The sequence below is a fragment of the Juglans regia genome, chromosome 1 (genome assembly GCF_001411555.2).
Source record: "Juglans regia cultivar Chandler chromosome 1, Walnut 2.0, whole genome shotgun sequence".
In the NCBI taxonomy this organism is placed as follows: Eukaryota; Viridiplantae; Streptophyta; class Magnoliopsida; order Fagales; family Juglandaceae; genus Juglans; species Juglans regia.
The window spans coordinates 5,052,268-5,066,925 of NC_049901.1; the positions used below are offsets into that span (position 1 = coordinate 5,052,268).

Genomic DNA, 14,658 nt, shown 5'->3' on the forward strand with positions numbered 1-14,658 from the left:
TTCCTATTTGGTCGGTCCGGTCCTGGGGTAGCGGGAAAATCCCACCCCAGGACCGGATCGAAAATTGAAAAAATGAAATTTCTTGAGCTGAGACCGACCGGTCCCAACTTTGAGCTGATCTGGTCCGGACTGAACCGGTCAGTTTCTCCGATCCGGATCGACAGGCTTATAGCCCTAGCAACATACAACTCATTATCTATTATTCTATCTTTCATGCTTAACATTCTGAATCAGATCATTATATTTGAAAGTTTTTATACTGCACACCATCTACATAATATAAATTGATTTTAAAAAAATAAATTAAAGCTTTAATATTACAAATCAAATCATACCTTACTGATCATACGTGACATAAAGACCTTCAAATTATTATAGTTAACACATTACTCTATTTCTAAATTTTGTTACTTACCTCTTTTTATGCATTCTCTTCATATAATAATTACACATAAGTATTAGTTGCTAGTTATTTTATTTTTGATATTTTAAAGTTATAATGTATTGGTTTTGCTTATCCCTGAGGATGTTATTGCAAGGGAAGCATTCATGTGGACAACATAGCTTATAACGTGAATTTATGTTCTTAAATAAATATAAATGTTTTAATATGTTTATCTATTAAATTCTTAGAAATCTCAAATTTTCTTTACAAACTAATTATTATGTAGTTTAAAGTATAAATCAGGTGGTATTTTGATAAAATGGCATATAATGAAGTAGTGATATTTTGAAGTACACAATTACTAAATTTTAACAATATTTATTCATATCAGAAGATAAGAGAAATATGCGTTTATATTCAAAGATATCTTATGATTTATATATATATATATATATATATATATTTTATAATGAACGAAACTACAATTTAGAGGGGAAAAATTACAGCGCGTAACGTTTACAATTCACCTAATATAAGTGTGCAGCGGCTGTTATGCACGGTAGATAGAGTGCTATTTATATTTTCTCTTAGAAAAAAGATAAGAGTTTGGGGGCTTCTTTGCAAAAACCTCATTCTTGACCAAACTAGGGCTTTACCCTTTCGAGCTCCCAAAATTCTCTGCACCAATGGCGGAATCCATTTGCAGAGCACTCCGAGATGGTGCGCTGGAGGGAGAGCACGCTCCGGCTCTCACTATTATGGACTCCTTAGCCTCACCTTTCGGGTTCGATGTCTTCACTCACGTCCTCACCCAGCTCTCCTCCAACATTTTGGCAGGAAAATCCCAGTCCGGGTTAGTAAGGGCGTAAACGGCAATGCTTTCTTCCTCTCCCCCCCCCCCGGGGATCATTCTGAAAATTTATATTTCGCTAAATCTTTTTAGTGTCAATCTATTTGCAGCGGTCTCGTGCTCGTCGCTTTCACTCGGAGCCCATCGTTTTATATGCGTTTGTTGAAGATGAGAGGAATCGATGTTGCTTCATCCCGGAAGTGGTGAGGCACCTTAAACAATTTATCGTCACACTTACTACAATTATGATTATTTATTAAGTATTTTATTTAAGTATACACTGATATGCAATTCATCATAGTTGCAGAGTGTGTGACTTGAAGTCTCGAACTGGAGATAATTCGAACGTATTTTCTTAAGTAAAATTTTGTTGTCATGGTTAACGTGTGGGGACCCTGGTTGTGACAGGATCCAGATTTTGGATTGTTATACGGATCCTCTTGGTTGGAAGGATAGGCTTGTGGACTCCGGAAATAATACGCCTCTTTCTAAGGAAGCTTCCACCGGAGTGAGTTTGTGTAAGAACATTAAGGATATGGCCAAGTTGTTCTCGTCAATTATTGAGCTGGGGAAAGGTGTGCTTATACTCTTACTATCAGAGTGTCCCTGTGCATTCATAATAGTTTCAGTGAATTTTGTTTTTATTTTATACCACTCTCTCTTTGTCGAGCCAGAAAGTAGGATGTATTTATTGGCCCCATGGGGAGAATGGTAAAGGTGCGGTATTGTTTTAGAATGGGTCTTAGGTATGAATGGTGTCAATTCGCAAGAAAAGGGTATTTTCTTGTTATTGTTTTGTATTTTTTGATCGGTAACTTTCCCAAATGGTAAAAGTATCTGAAGCTCCGGTGAGGGATCAAACTCGCGGCCTTTCGCTTGTTATTGTTTATTGTTTTCTAGTATTTATTTGTGGGCCGTACTCTTTTAAAAAAATGACTTTTGGGGGGTTTTCTGTCGTTGCAGGATTAGTTGGACAAGGCAAAGTTCGATTTTGTGTTGCCATAGACACGGTAAGTTTGGATCTTATAATTGTAAATATATAGTGCATGCAAATTGAATGGCTGACGCAATTACTGCAATGTTTGGATGAAATTCTAGCCAGCCTGCTCATTGTAGCGTGAAAATTGTACTTTGCTACTGTCTATGTTTTTCTGCACGTCAATATCATCTTGAATTATAATGTGAACTCTTCATGTGAGAAGTCTATCAATTTGGATGATGTGCAGAAACTTCATATCGAGTACCAAACATGCACCAAAAAAAGAAAATCTTGAATTTTGAATTTTTCATGTCCTTTTCTGTGTAGTTGCATGGAAACTTCCTCTCTTGAGCTAGTGATGTACCATCAAACACCATGATGATAGGCTTTAAAAAGAAAACAAATGCAATGGGGGCTAGTTTGCCTTGGGTTATGTAAAACCTTGATTAGCTTTGCCCTTCTTCTAGTAAATATGCTGAAATGGTCATTATGTGTGCTTCCAGCTTGCTGTCTAGCTCAGCTGATAGGAATTTGACACAGTATAGCTTTTTATAAGCTATTTAAGAGAAATTCTACAGGCTTTTCTCATCATGATTATAATAATTCATTAACTTAATGGGCATGGCAGTGTGCAGTAAAAACACAAGACCGAGGTACATACTTAATATAACAGGGGCGAGCTCACTTTAGGTTTAGGAGAATATACACATTGCCACATCATTTATGAATTCAGTTTGTGCTTTTAGTGAGAAATTTACAGTAATAATAATTTACTGATATGATTCAGTATTGGGTTAGAGTATATTAGAATTTTCTTCCATGACTATTTAACGTAATCTTTTCTTTAGATTTTTTAGTTGTTTTATTGAAAAGTGTGTTAGTAACAATTCAACTTTTGTAAGTCCATTAAGTCAGCTGTTTTTTTTTTAATAAAATTTAGCGGTAGTTTAACCCAAATGGAAAAAAGTAAAATAAAGAGTCTAGAAGTCTTTATTCTACTTGTGCAAGTCCCCAGACTTTTCTCATACTAATTCTTGGAAAAAGAGGGAAATTTTGGTTTTTTTCCCCTTTGTTTCAAATTTTGTAGGAATTTAAACCAAGGACTAATTATATGGTTAAACTAAACCTTTTGCATTTATTTGAAAATACTGCTGGAGGACTAGTTATACTATAATGTTCACCTTAAATTTTGGGAATGATTGCGGTGTATTTGCTTTTCTATGCTAGTAGTCTTCATGTTCCTGTTTTAAACTTTTGCCTGTTTCTGATGAATTCTTTTTAAATTCTACCAGGTCAATGAAATCTTACGACATGCATCTATATCATCAGTATCGGGCCTTATAAGCAATCTTCGAAGCAATGGTATATACATGTTTTATTCCTTCTTGATCAAGTACAATTTCCAGCTCTGATAAAACCTAGTGCTTTGTTGCAGCTGTAACTTTGGGACCTACTGGAATATCTTTGTGCTGTCTTGTTATCTTCTTTGCTTCTGCAATTCTCATTGTATATTCAAATACAACTTTCTGGCTTCTTGGACTACTTGATATTTATTTTTGGTACTTAGAATAAATGGAAAATGTGGAATAACTACAGTTTTTGAATGCCATGGGGGATTACTCTTAACTCAAATTGGGTTACAGTTACCCTACAGTTAAATTTTGTATAAGGCCAGCTTTTGGATGGTTGTAGTTTGACTATTATATTGCGGTTTCAGATCAGGTTTCGAGTATCTTTTGGTTGTTACATTCAGACCTTCATGAAGACAGGGTTGCTGCCATTCTTGGGTATATGTCCTCTATTGTAGCCAGCATAGAACCACTAAATCAATCTGCAAATGGACAGATATGCAATTTGGAGAACCTCTCTCTCCTTGGACGTAATTATTGGAAAGGAAAGCTTCATGTCCGGTTCAAGCGCAGAAATGGGCGTGTTCGAGTGATGGTGATCTCTCCCTCTCTCCCTCTCTTTCTGGATGCTTCTATTCTTATTTACAAAGTGGCAAACTGACATGGTCTTCTGATATCCAGCAAGAAGAATTTGATGTTGAGCAGTCAGTCATCAACTTTACATCCCTTTCATCTGGAGATGAATTAATCAATCGAAGCCTTTTGCCAAAGGTCAGTTGTGTAGCTTCATCTTGATTAGATTTTTAATTGATCTCTCTCTCTCTCTCTCTCTCTCTCTCACACACACACACACACACACACACAGACACACACCCCACTCGAGGTATGCAACAATTCCTTAGTGCATTTAGACGATATCTTGTTATTAATCCCTATATCCCATACTAAGGTCCATTCAAGGACAACAAAATGTTATAAATTGTGATTTCATTGTGATGTTTATGTCCTTGAATGAGCTCATTCATGAACAACTAGTTGTCATGAGACTATAATGCACAATCTTCCACATGTCCAGCCACATATCTCCAGAGAGCGACTTTCACATAACACACTTTCACTAAGACACTCACAAGCACATGCTCATACCAATAGAACGCCACGAGGGCACACACAAGCAGGTTGACAAAAAAAAACCAATATGCAATTTATGTACAAGTTTTACGTGTATGTTATGGAAGTGATACCTCATTCGTAGCTGGGAAATTACATCCTTCTCTCTTCTTGTTTTAGAAAGCATGTGATCATTGTGACAATTATTTCCTTTTCTCTTTCTATCTTCTCCCTCTCACTTCTTTGAACTCTCTCTCCAGCAAATCACAACCTCATCTCTCAAGGCCTAGACAATCTTCTCTCTTCTCGGAAAAATTGGCAGAAGTAGAGTAATTGTTAAAGGTTAAGCACCCATGCATACTAAAATTTGAGGCATCAGAATACAGAATGATTTTTTTTTTTTTCCTGTAAAGTCTCGACTGGTTTAAGGATCTCTGACCGAGCAGAAGTCCAACTACCTGAGCTCCAACACATATCATGGTCACTCCACTGCCCAATATATCCAACTAGGTAGGTACCCAGGTGGGGGTAGTCCAAAACCAAACACCCTATCCTCACTTATTTGTTAACAGGAAAGGTCTCTCTCTCTCTCTCTCTCGGTTTTAGTTACCTCCTCCCACCTGGATCGAGGCCTCAAAATTTTTTTATTTCATTATTATTAAATTTCATTACAATAAAACTTATGGAGACATTGTATTCCCTTCCCCAATGGAAAAAATATCCAGATAATTTTATCTCTTGGATTTGTTACTACCCGAGCTCCTACTTGTTGCATACTATGATGGCTCAGAGATGGGTTTTGATGGTGGGTTGAGATTTGAATATGGTGGACTCCAATAGTTCACCATTATCAAAGATTTCATTATCCATCCTTCCCATTGGAATCTTTCATATTATTTTTTATTTAAATCCAATGTTTACCAATCATAATGATCTCAAAAAGTTCAGAAAACCATTCAAATTTCATGTATCTTCCACAAACTTAAGGGTTTCATATAGCACATCTGATCCGATTGGTTTTCTTTCTAATCTATAAACACAGATGAATTTGTGCTCCTCTCTCTCTCTCTCTCCGACACACACAATTGAACTTTGATGGGTTATTTAGCCTTATAGGAGTGTTTGATGCTTCTTTCAACAGGTACAATTCAATCTACAGCTGTCAGAGAAGGAGCAAAACGATAGGGCTAAAGTTGTACTTCCTTTTGAGCACCAAGGTACGGTACCAGGGATGCGTATTTGGCATATATGTGCATGTTTTATTTTTAAGTGAATTTGTATCTTGTAATCAAAGATCAGAAGGTAGGATTTTCCTTATGTAATATCTTTTCTTAGATATTTTCCAAGGTGTGCATGTTTTTAATTACTTCTGCTTGCTTTAGGAAATGGTAAGCCCATACAAATATATGATGGCCGGAGGTCTCTTGAAGATAGCCACAATGAGGAAACATCTGTTTCGACCGGAATATTGCAAACACTTGAGAACTCAAGCAAGGGCGAGATAATCTATCTGCGTGATTCAGACGATGAGAGGCCAGATTCTGATGAGGACCCAGACGATGATTTGGATATATAATTGTGTTGCACCTTTTATAATCTTGGAGGGTGAGAGTGCCACATGTTGGTACATTTACGTTTTCCATGTCTCTTTTCTTGTGCAAATTCAAGCATAATTAGAAAGTTACTCTGCTACTGTAGAATTCCCTATTCTTTTATCTATTTGAATTAACGGGTAGTTTTATATGAATGTGAAGCTCAGCTTCCTTATTAAATAATAATGATTATGAAATAAGCTGTAGCCTAACATATTCCATCTTTCTGCTTGTTTGTTGCATATATTCTCAACACCCTTCCCCTTTTTCCTCTCTAATCGTTTGAATTGCCTTTTTATATTGTCAGTTGATGCATGTGGCTACCGGATTGGTTGGACAAGGCAAAGTCTGTGTCCTGTATTTTGCTCAGTCAAGCCCTGATACACGGTGGAGAATGTCCTCGTTCACCTTGACCGGGGGCTGTGGTAATGATGTTTCTCAAGCAATATGCATCTAAGAGAACCCGTGATTTGGTGGAGGGGCTTCGGATAGATATTCTTTGGCTTGTTCTTCTATTCCCGATCATGGAGTGAAATCGTCGTTAAGGGATTACATATATTTGTATTGAAACTTTCTGGAAATATATCTTATTCGGATTCAGTTTTCTAGAGTTTTGTCTTCTTTTTCCCATTTTGTTTTCTTATTATATTTTAAATTTCTTGACACTCTTCTTGTTGTTCAATTAATGAAATCTCGTATGATCCCTATAAAAAAAAAAATGAAATCTCGTATGACCCTCCTATAGACCTGAGATAAAATTAAAGGCAAGGAGAGGCGAGGAGATGAACAAAGAGAGGGTTTGTAAGTTTATTTTTGTGTAATTTATTGTCTGTATTAGTTCTCTTTTTGCATTCTATTTAAACACGCATTAAGTCTTAATTTTGAATAATTTATACTCACTTTTACTTCTTTAATTCTGAATAAGTTTGTTAAAGGGGTTTGATTAATTGTTTCATGAGATCAGATCTGAGATAACCAGCTCGATCCAAATCTTATCCACGTACAGAACGTTCATGCTCAAGGAATTAGTAGTGACATATTAATACGTACGAGACCTAATAAATTTAATTTATATATATATATATATATTCACAAAAGATCAGGGAAAAATCAAACTACAAATCCTGCAAAAACTAAAAAAGAAAAAAAGCGAAGATTAAAACTGCTAGACAGATGTGTGTGTGTGTGTTCAGTCGCAATTCAATTGGACAGCCTTTGTTGACAAATCGATAGGCATGGTGCAGTTCATTTCGGCGGCCTTCTTCTTCTTCGTCACAAACATCAATTCCACTTTACCACCGAGTTTTGCATGGCTGTTCAGAGTCAACACCTCCGCACCCATTTCACTTCCAAGAGTAGTCGAAGTGGTGCTAATTGGCAGGGCATTTGAATTCACTGTCACAGTAACAGTAACTTTTTTAGTGGAACGGAACCCAACTTTACCCTTGGGAATACTGACTTGCCCTACCGTCACGCCCTGGTAAGTGAATGTGGCATTGGTGCTCTCATATTTGAAGGGGCCAAAGTTGGTGTTCTTGATCCTTACTTGGGTCGTGAAGCTTATGTCAAAAGAAGGGGATGTTTGGTTTCCAGTCTTCACGTCTTGAAGCAAGACCGTGCCCAACCTGACCTTGGGGGTCTTCACACGCATCACAGTAAGTGAAAATGCTGTGATAACTAAGACCTGAAACACAACAAACGCAGCAATATATATGCCCAACTTGATCCTTTTCTTCTTTCGAAGCTCTTGATCGGATAGTGAAGTGGCTGATTCTTCGTCTCTGCTTGGCTGCTTATTTGTTGGTGCTGAGGGGTACATCTGCTTGTTCACTTTCTCTGCCATTTTCTTTCTCTTGGAAAATGAAATAAAAACTTGCTGCTGTGTTTGTATATCTTATAGTTGCTTTTTTTTTACTGTGAGGAGTCGAGATTACTTTTGTAAAAGAGCTGTTTGTGAGGAGAAATGGTGGGAGAGTGTTGTGCTATTTATAGACTCTGGACAAATTGTCAGTGATGAAGAGGAGGTGAAGGGAGATCAGCAGCGAGCTTCCTGGAAAAGGTGACTTCAGTTGGGGACGGAGACTTCTATCCAGCCAACGCGGCTCAGGTACTCGATTTTCTTGACTTCTAGATGGTCTCTCAAATTAATAATGCTACTAGTTGTTTTGCTAAATGACGCGTTGCGAAGGTTTTTTTCTTTTAGGCTTGGTTAAGTTTCACAAACCTTTCATACTATCCTATTTCATTTTATCTTATCTTAACATCTAAACATTATTTAAATACAAATAATTTTCAATCTCAAATTTTAATTTTTTCATCTAATCATTACAAATTTTTCAAACTTTCAAACAAAACACAAAAAGTAATTCAATATTTTTAAATCTTAAAATAAAAATAATACTTAAAAATTATATCTAATCCTCTTTTACGCTATAATTTTTTATTCAACTTTCTCTCTTTTTTTTTTCCAAAATTCTATAAAAAATTTAACTCAAATTATTTTATTACTATTTGTAAATTATCTCACTATTGTTCATAAATTTTTCATCTCATCTCATCTTATCTGTATAACTAAACGAGATATTAGTGGTCAGTTTACTCCGCATTTAATATTATAATAATGATAATAATAATTTATCTGTCGGGTTTTTCTGTTTACAAGTAATGTCACTGTGTCAATTTGTGGTAAGACTAATTATACCGCTTAGAAAATAAAAGAATAATTATACCAGCTATAGAATGAAAATATCAATATTCTTTTATTCTAATTAGTGCGAAAGGTTTTCACGTGTTGCTTTGGATCAATTGTCCAAATATCCAACATTAAATGATATCTAAAAAAATTTATTTATCAATTGAGTTTTGCTTCTTATAATCAAGCACGTAAAACTTGTAAGATTCCTTATAGTTATAAATTAAAATAACGAAAAATCAATCTTTTTATTTTAATTAATGTGAAAAGTTTTCGTAGTGTGTGAATAGTCAATAAATTAACGGACATTCAAACATTTTTTTTTTATCTCCATTTTTTTAAAAAAAAGACTTAATTCATATATCTATTTTCACTTAACATCCTCAAATTTAATTAATAACTTAAAAAGAAAATCTTTCAATGAATTCTTATATAGCAAAATCATGTTTTAATTTGCTTAGACAAAAAATTAATGATGATGATTTCTAATTTTATCCATTGAAGGTCCAATACCCCATGACTCATAACGAGAATGAGAAATTTTATATGAAAACCTTACACCATACCTCCACCTAAGGCGGTGTTGACGATATATATAATAATGCTAAATATCAGAAAAGAAGTTAAAATTAAGATTTAAGGAGATCCAATCACATTTAAGAATTTTTTGAATGAACTGTTGGTCATGATAAATTAAATATTAAAAGAATTGAAGAATTTCTATATATTTTCAAAAAACTTTGCGACAAAATATTACCCTCCATATTTTTTCTCAAAATATTTTGGGAGGGCCTCATGTGCTGCCATCTATTGTAGCATATGGCTCATATCGAGTGGAACACATATATAGAAAAAATAGGCTGATGCCATGCAGAGGTATTGAAATTTTCTAATATCTTGAAATGGCTAGGATTAGTATAAATACATATAATGTAATCTTACTTTTGACATTCAGTAAAAATTCAGCCTCCACTCATGTGGATGCATGTAGGTATACTGTCGAACCAAGTATAAATTTATGTGTTTTTCTTACCTTTTCTCTTTTTACATACTTTTCATCGTAACTACCGCACGTTGAACAAGACCGCCCCAACTCAAGATGATATAAGATACATAATTATATTTAAGAAGGAACTCTGAAATCAATATCACGTACGGCGACAACACTAATTAATTACAGTAGCGTTATTTGGAGTAGTACTTAGTCCAATATAAAGGAAAAATAGAAAGAAATAGATTAATATGAAGAGAAAAATAGCAAGGGATATAAAATATTGTTATATATAAGTTCATAATGATATATATATATATATAGCTATAGCTACATAAACTAATATCTTTTGCTCAAAAGTTAGAAATTCTGAAAAGATAAAGATAAAAGATAATTAAACGTTAAATATGATCACAAACGTCTAGGTTCAACGTTAAAAGGGGAAAAAAGAAGGCCCCTATGTACAAAACCACTTATTTAAAAAGAACTGAGGATCGAACAAGGGCTAGCTTGAGAAAGCAGCCAACCGCGAAATTATTCGGTCTGGCTCAATTTCGGCAAGCTGATTTGATCCAATGTCGATTTTCTTGAACAACCCTAGATAATAGCTAGAGAATTTAACAAAAAATATATTTATGGAATGCTTCTCGAGGTAAGGGTACGCATCATGATCAAATGCTAGCTAGCTATATTATATTGAAAGCTATGAAAATGATTCTTTCAATATGGTGCCATGCATATATAGGAGAAAGTCGTAATTCTAGCTAGCTAGGTTGCATCCATGGAGTAAGTCTTCAAGTTCCCTTAAGGCGTTCCAGCACTCTCTCGTGCTTGAAGTTGATCTTAGCATGTTGAATGCTGGAAGCCTTTGAGGGATGTTGAAAACTTCTCCATTTAGTCTGACCGATTTCATCTCATTGCCATACTCTAGCGCCATACAAAGCTAGCTTGGTTCAATGGGTTTATATATAGGGACGGCTAGCTGCTAATTAGGTACCCCTCGATTTGCTTAGGCAGGCCGCCAACTACGAACTAATCGAATACCACAATCAATATCGAATATTCATGTTTTGGTATACAATAATACATGAGTTTTATAGATTATGTATGTCTCAATCACGAATAATCGAAGCTTAGCTGTTTTCTGTTATCCATGCACATATCTATGGTTTAAGGGCAACTTTTTAGGGGGAATATTTAAAGAGTACTGGGTTATCAGCTTGGTGCATGGACTCATTCTCCATCCCAAGGGTCAAGTATAATTAATGGAATCTCGTACACTTCTCTTTTTTAGGGTTAGACGAGGGAATGTCTAATTAGTTTTTCCACGTGAAGTCCTACTTGTTTCTAAAACTCTCATTCTCATGAGTTTTGTAAAGATATAATAAGCAGGAAAAAAAGGCCACTAGCCAACCATCTTCTCATGACCTGTCTGTATCTTTGTAACCTTTACAAAAATTTATTCCTTAGTGAAAGATCAAGATAATGAATCCAGGAAAGAACAATGCCACATGGAGATCAGCCAAAAAACAAGCATTTTGTTCTAGAGGCACCGATCTCAGTACCCTTGCACACACCAGATCATCAATTGTCAATGTTGGAAATCGACAAAGAACGTGGAAAAAGAAGAAGAGATCACACACTCCAGTTGCATGCAATCTGATTATTAGGTGGCTAAGCTAATTAATTAGTATGTCCCTTTTTCGGACGTCGCTGTTTGACTTAGAGCAAGTGAAGCATATACCATGGCCAACAAATAATTCCTTCAACCTGATCACTAACTTTTAAAGTGGAAGTGTTAGATCAAGAATATTTAAACCACGTTTGGATGTTGAATTGAGTTGAATTGAGATGATAAAATATTTTTAGAATATTATTTTAGGATTTAAAAAAGTTAAATTATTTATTATGTTTTATATTAAAATTTAAAAAAATTATAATGATGGGTTGAGATGAATTGAAATATATTTAGTATCCAAACGAATAAAATCTGATCCGATTCCCTTAATTAATTGTACGTACCATACTAACAAGAGTTGACAGTGCTTGTTTGCTTTATTTGCCATAATTAGAGACCTATAGGCTGCATGTATGATCAGTGATGAGTCATATTAGGCTGTGATAAATTGTACTCTTTTATGTAAACACACTCAATATCTTATATATGATTACACGCACACTCGTCATGAATAGTACTGGAATGCATAATGATAACTCAGACAAACCAAAAAGTACTGCCTTGGATCGATCGATCTGCTACAATATTATATATATATATATATATATATTTATATATATCACATTTATGTAATTACATGTAATTTATAATATATTATCTGTAGTCAGTCAGACTTGGGTATATTAGGTACTGATCTATCATTATTATTCCCTTATAGCTAGCTAACACCGGTCGACTGATATAATTAATTGGAAATTCCGGCTTCTGATCCCATACCGGCTCGATCTGAACAAGGGAGAAAAGATACCAGTCAAAACACAGTGATAAGTTAGGATCGACCCGATATGCAACCCTTATGTTTGGGGTTTGGCAATTCATGAGAACATCCAATTATGCAAAGTAACATCGCGTAGGGATCCACCCGGCCCCTTGATTTGTTTACTCATTAAAAACAAATTCATCAGGTCCTAAGCTTGAACTTAGTGACACAAATTTCATTTATATCAGCGATTTTCAATTGTTTTAAGATAGCTGAAAGAGTTTTTACCATCTTTTTAAAAAAAAAGGATAGGTTATTACTTGTAGTATATATTAATTAGGTGTGGTAATATGTCAAATTGTCTGAAATATGTTGTACTATTTGTTGACTTCAAAACATTGTACGCATCTTTAGTTTTCGTTTGTTTACGTACAGACATGAACTGCTTCTGAAATTAATGCCGAAGCTAAAATAAGTTTTCCCTACCTTCATTTACAAAATTAGAGACTACATACATAATTACATGATTGATCTTTAAAATGCTTAAAATTTCACAAAACAAAATCCTGGATTTTCTATGAAATTATGAACGTGCATTAAGCATGTTCGTGAAACATTCTAATCCATCAAAGGCTACCGTTCAAATATTTATTCTCCGCACAATGTCGGGTATAGATATTCAAAAGTCTAGCATATATATAGGCACAACACTTTTCCGGTCCCTACTAAAAAAACCTTATTCTCACTCTCTTCCTTTTCTCTTTACACAACCGCTCTCCCTCAAAAAACTCAGACTAGAGGAGGGGGTTGGAGCTTTGGCTCCTCCCTCCCTCCTCCCTTTCAGCTCTCTCTTCCTTCTCCTCTCTAGTTTTTCTTTTATTTTTCTGGTTTTGTTTGTTTTTTTCCATTCACAGTAGGGCGAAATGCAGATTTGTTTTTCTTCGGAGCCAGGCGACCACCACGCGCCCTACTGCAAGATTCTCAAGGTGCCGATCATTCAGATGGATGAAGAATCTCATCAAAAGGAGCGGTGCGTGAACCACACACGCGGCCCAAAGTATGCGCAGGACATCCATGCACCACAGTAAGGAGAGCTCTATTACTGCCACGCATGGATTTTTTGAGACCAGGGCCATCGGTTTCTTTATACCTGATGTTTTGCCGTACTTCCAGGGTGGCGTGTGTCCCTCACGCGCTACCACATTCTCGGTGTTTACTTTTTTTATTTCCTCTAAGGTTGAAAATGTGGATCTACAGTTTTTCAAGCTATAATTCGCTATTTTCTCATATATATTTTACATTTTATATTATTTTCTTTGTTTTAGTTTTTTTTTAAAAATATATAGTCTCTTGAATTTTTGTCCATAGAGTGGGTCCTCTACTCGGTCCTAGACAAAGTGTGGGGTTGTTTAATTTTGTCTTAGGACAGAATGGTGGTTTGTTAAATTTATCTTAGGACAGAGTGCTATCTCTTAGACGGTTTGTCTGTAAAGATTTACAGCAATGGACTAGACCATGTCAGTCACAAAGAAATTTATATATTGGGGAGCCTTAAAAGCAGTAGTTGACTTGTATTCTGTATGTCTCAGGTCAAAGTTGTAATGTCCCGTGATAAATGAATAGAGTTTGTTCTACTTTAAAAAAAAAAACGATTTCCCAACCCCCTTGATTCTAGATAATAATTTTTATCTGTGGACATTTGGCATCAAATCGATCATAGAACAATTTTGTTTTTGGTAGCTAGGAACAAACAAAGAGTTTATCTACCCATTTACACATTGAAGAACATTATTTTATATAATTTAATTATAAACTAAAAAAATATCTAGAAGTATTCACTCCAAAAGTTCGAGTACTTATAACTTTTTTAATTCATCTTTATGAAGAATCTTTATAATTTGTTCGTATCGGTTGATAATTAAGCAGCATGCACATGAGCGTTGATTGACTGATCTAGGAATGAATAACTCCAAACTAAATTAGGGTTTTGTTAAAAGTGTAATTAAAAAGAAAAAGCTTATGAACATAAATAAATCCGACATAAATATCAATCATATATTATATTTGCACATACGTAAGAGGAATTTGGTGAAGAAAGTTGGGATATATAGCAGTATAGATAGCAAAGGTTCCGCACTCCACGAATGTCTCCACTTGCAGACAAGTTAGATCGAGTGCTCTTCATGCCATGGTTATCCAAATACCAAGATATATATATATATATATATATATATATTAGAACTAGTTTTGTGAAGTGAGAAGCGCCAGACAT

General features: G+C 35.0%; 2 protein-coding genes across 4 annotated transcripts; one reads left to right on the plus strand and one right to left on the minus strand.

Annotated features, from left to right (window-relative positions):
- The first annotated feature begins 974 nt into the window (after positions 1–974).
- On the plus strand, positions 975–6,895 carry LOC108988237 (elongator complex protein 5). 3 transcript variants are annotated; one of them, XM_035689014.1, is made up of 10 exons: positions 975–1,238; positions 1,346–1,438; positions 1,644–1,810; positions 2,199–2,245; positions 3,507–3,576; positions 3,932–4,158; positions 4,245–4,334; positions 5,815–5,890; positions 6,056–6,297; positions 6,573–6,895. In XM_035689014.1, exons 1-9 carry the CDS (start codon positions 1,072–1,074, stop codon positions 6,247–6,249), a joined length of 1,131 nt encoding a protein of 376 aa, XP_035544907.1. In that variant the 5' UTR covers positions 975–1,071; the 3' UTR covers positions 6,250–6,297; positions 6,573–6,895. The 3 variants fall into 3 exon arrangements, with proteins under 3 accessions (XP_035544907.1, XP_035544908.1, XP_035544906.1); XM_035689015.1 differs by having other exon boundaries at positions 6,056–6,293; XM_035689013.1 differs by having other exon boundaries at positions 976–1,238; positions 6,056–6,278.
- Positions 6,896–7,362: 467 nt separating this feature from the next.
- On the minus strand, positions 7,363–8,213 carry LOC108988045 (late embryogenesis abundant protein At1g64065-like). Its single transcript, XM_018961139.2, has one exon. It carries the CDS (start codon positions 8,106–8,108, stop codon positions 7,455–7,457), a length of 654 nt encoding a protein of 217 aa, XP_018816684.1. The 5' UTR covers positions 8,109–8,213; the 3' UTR covers positions 7,363–7,454.
- Between the last annotated feature and the right edge of the window lie 6,445 nt (positions 8,214–14,658).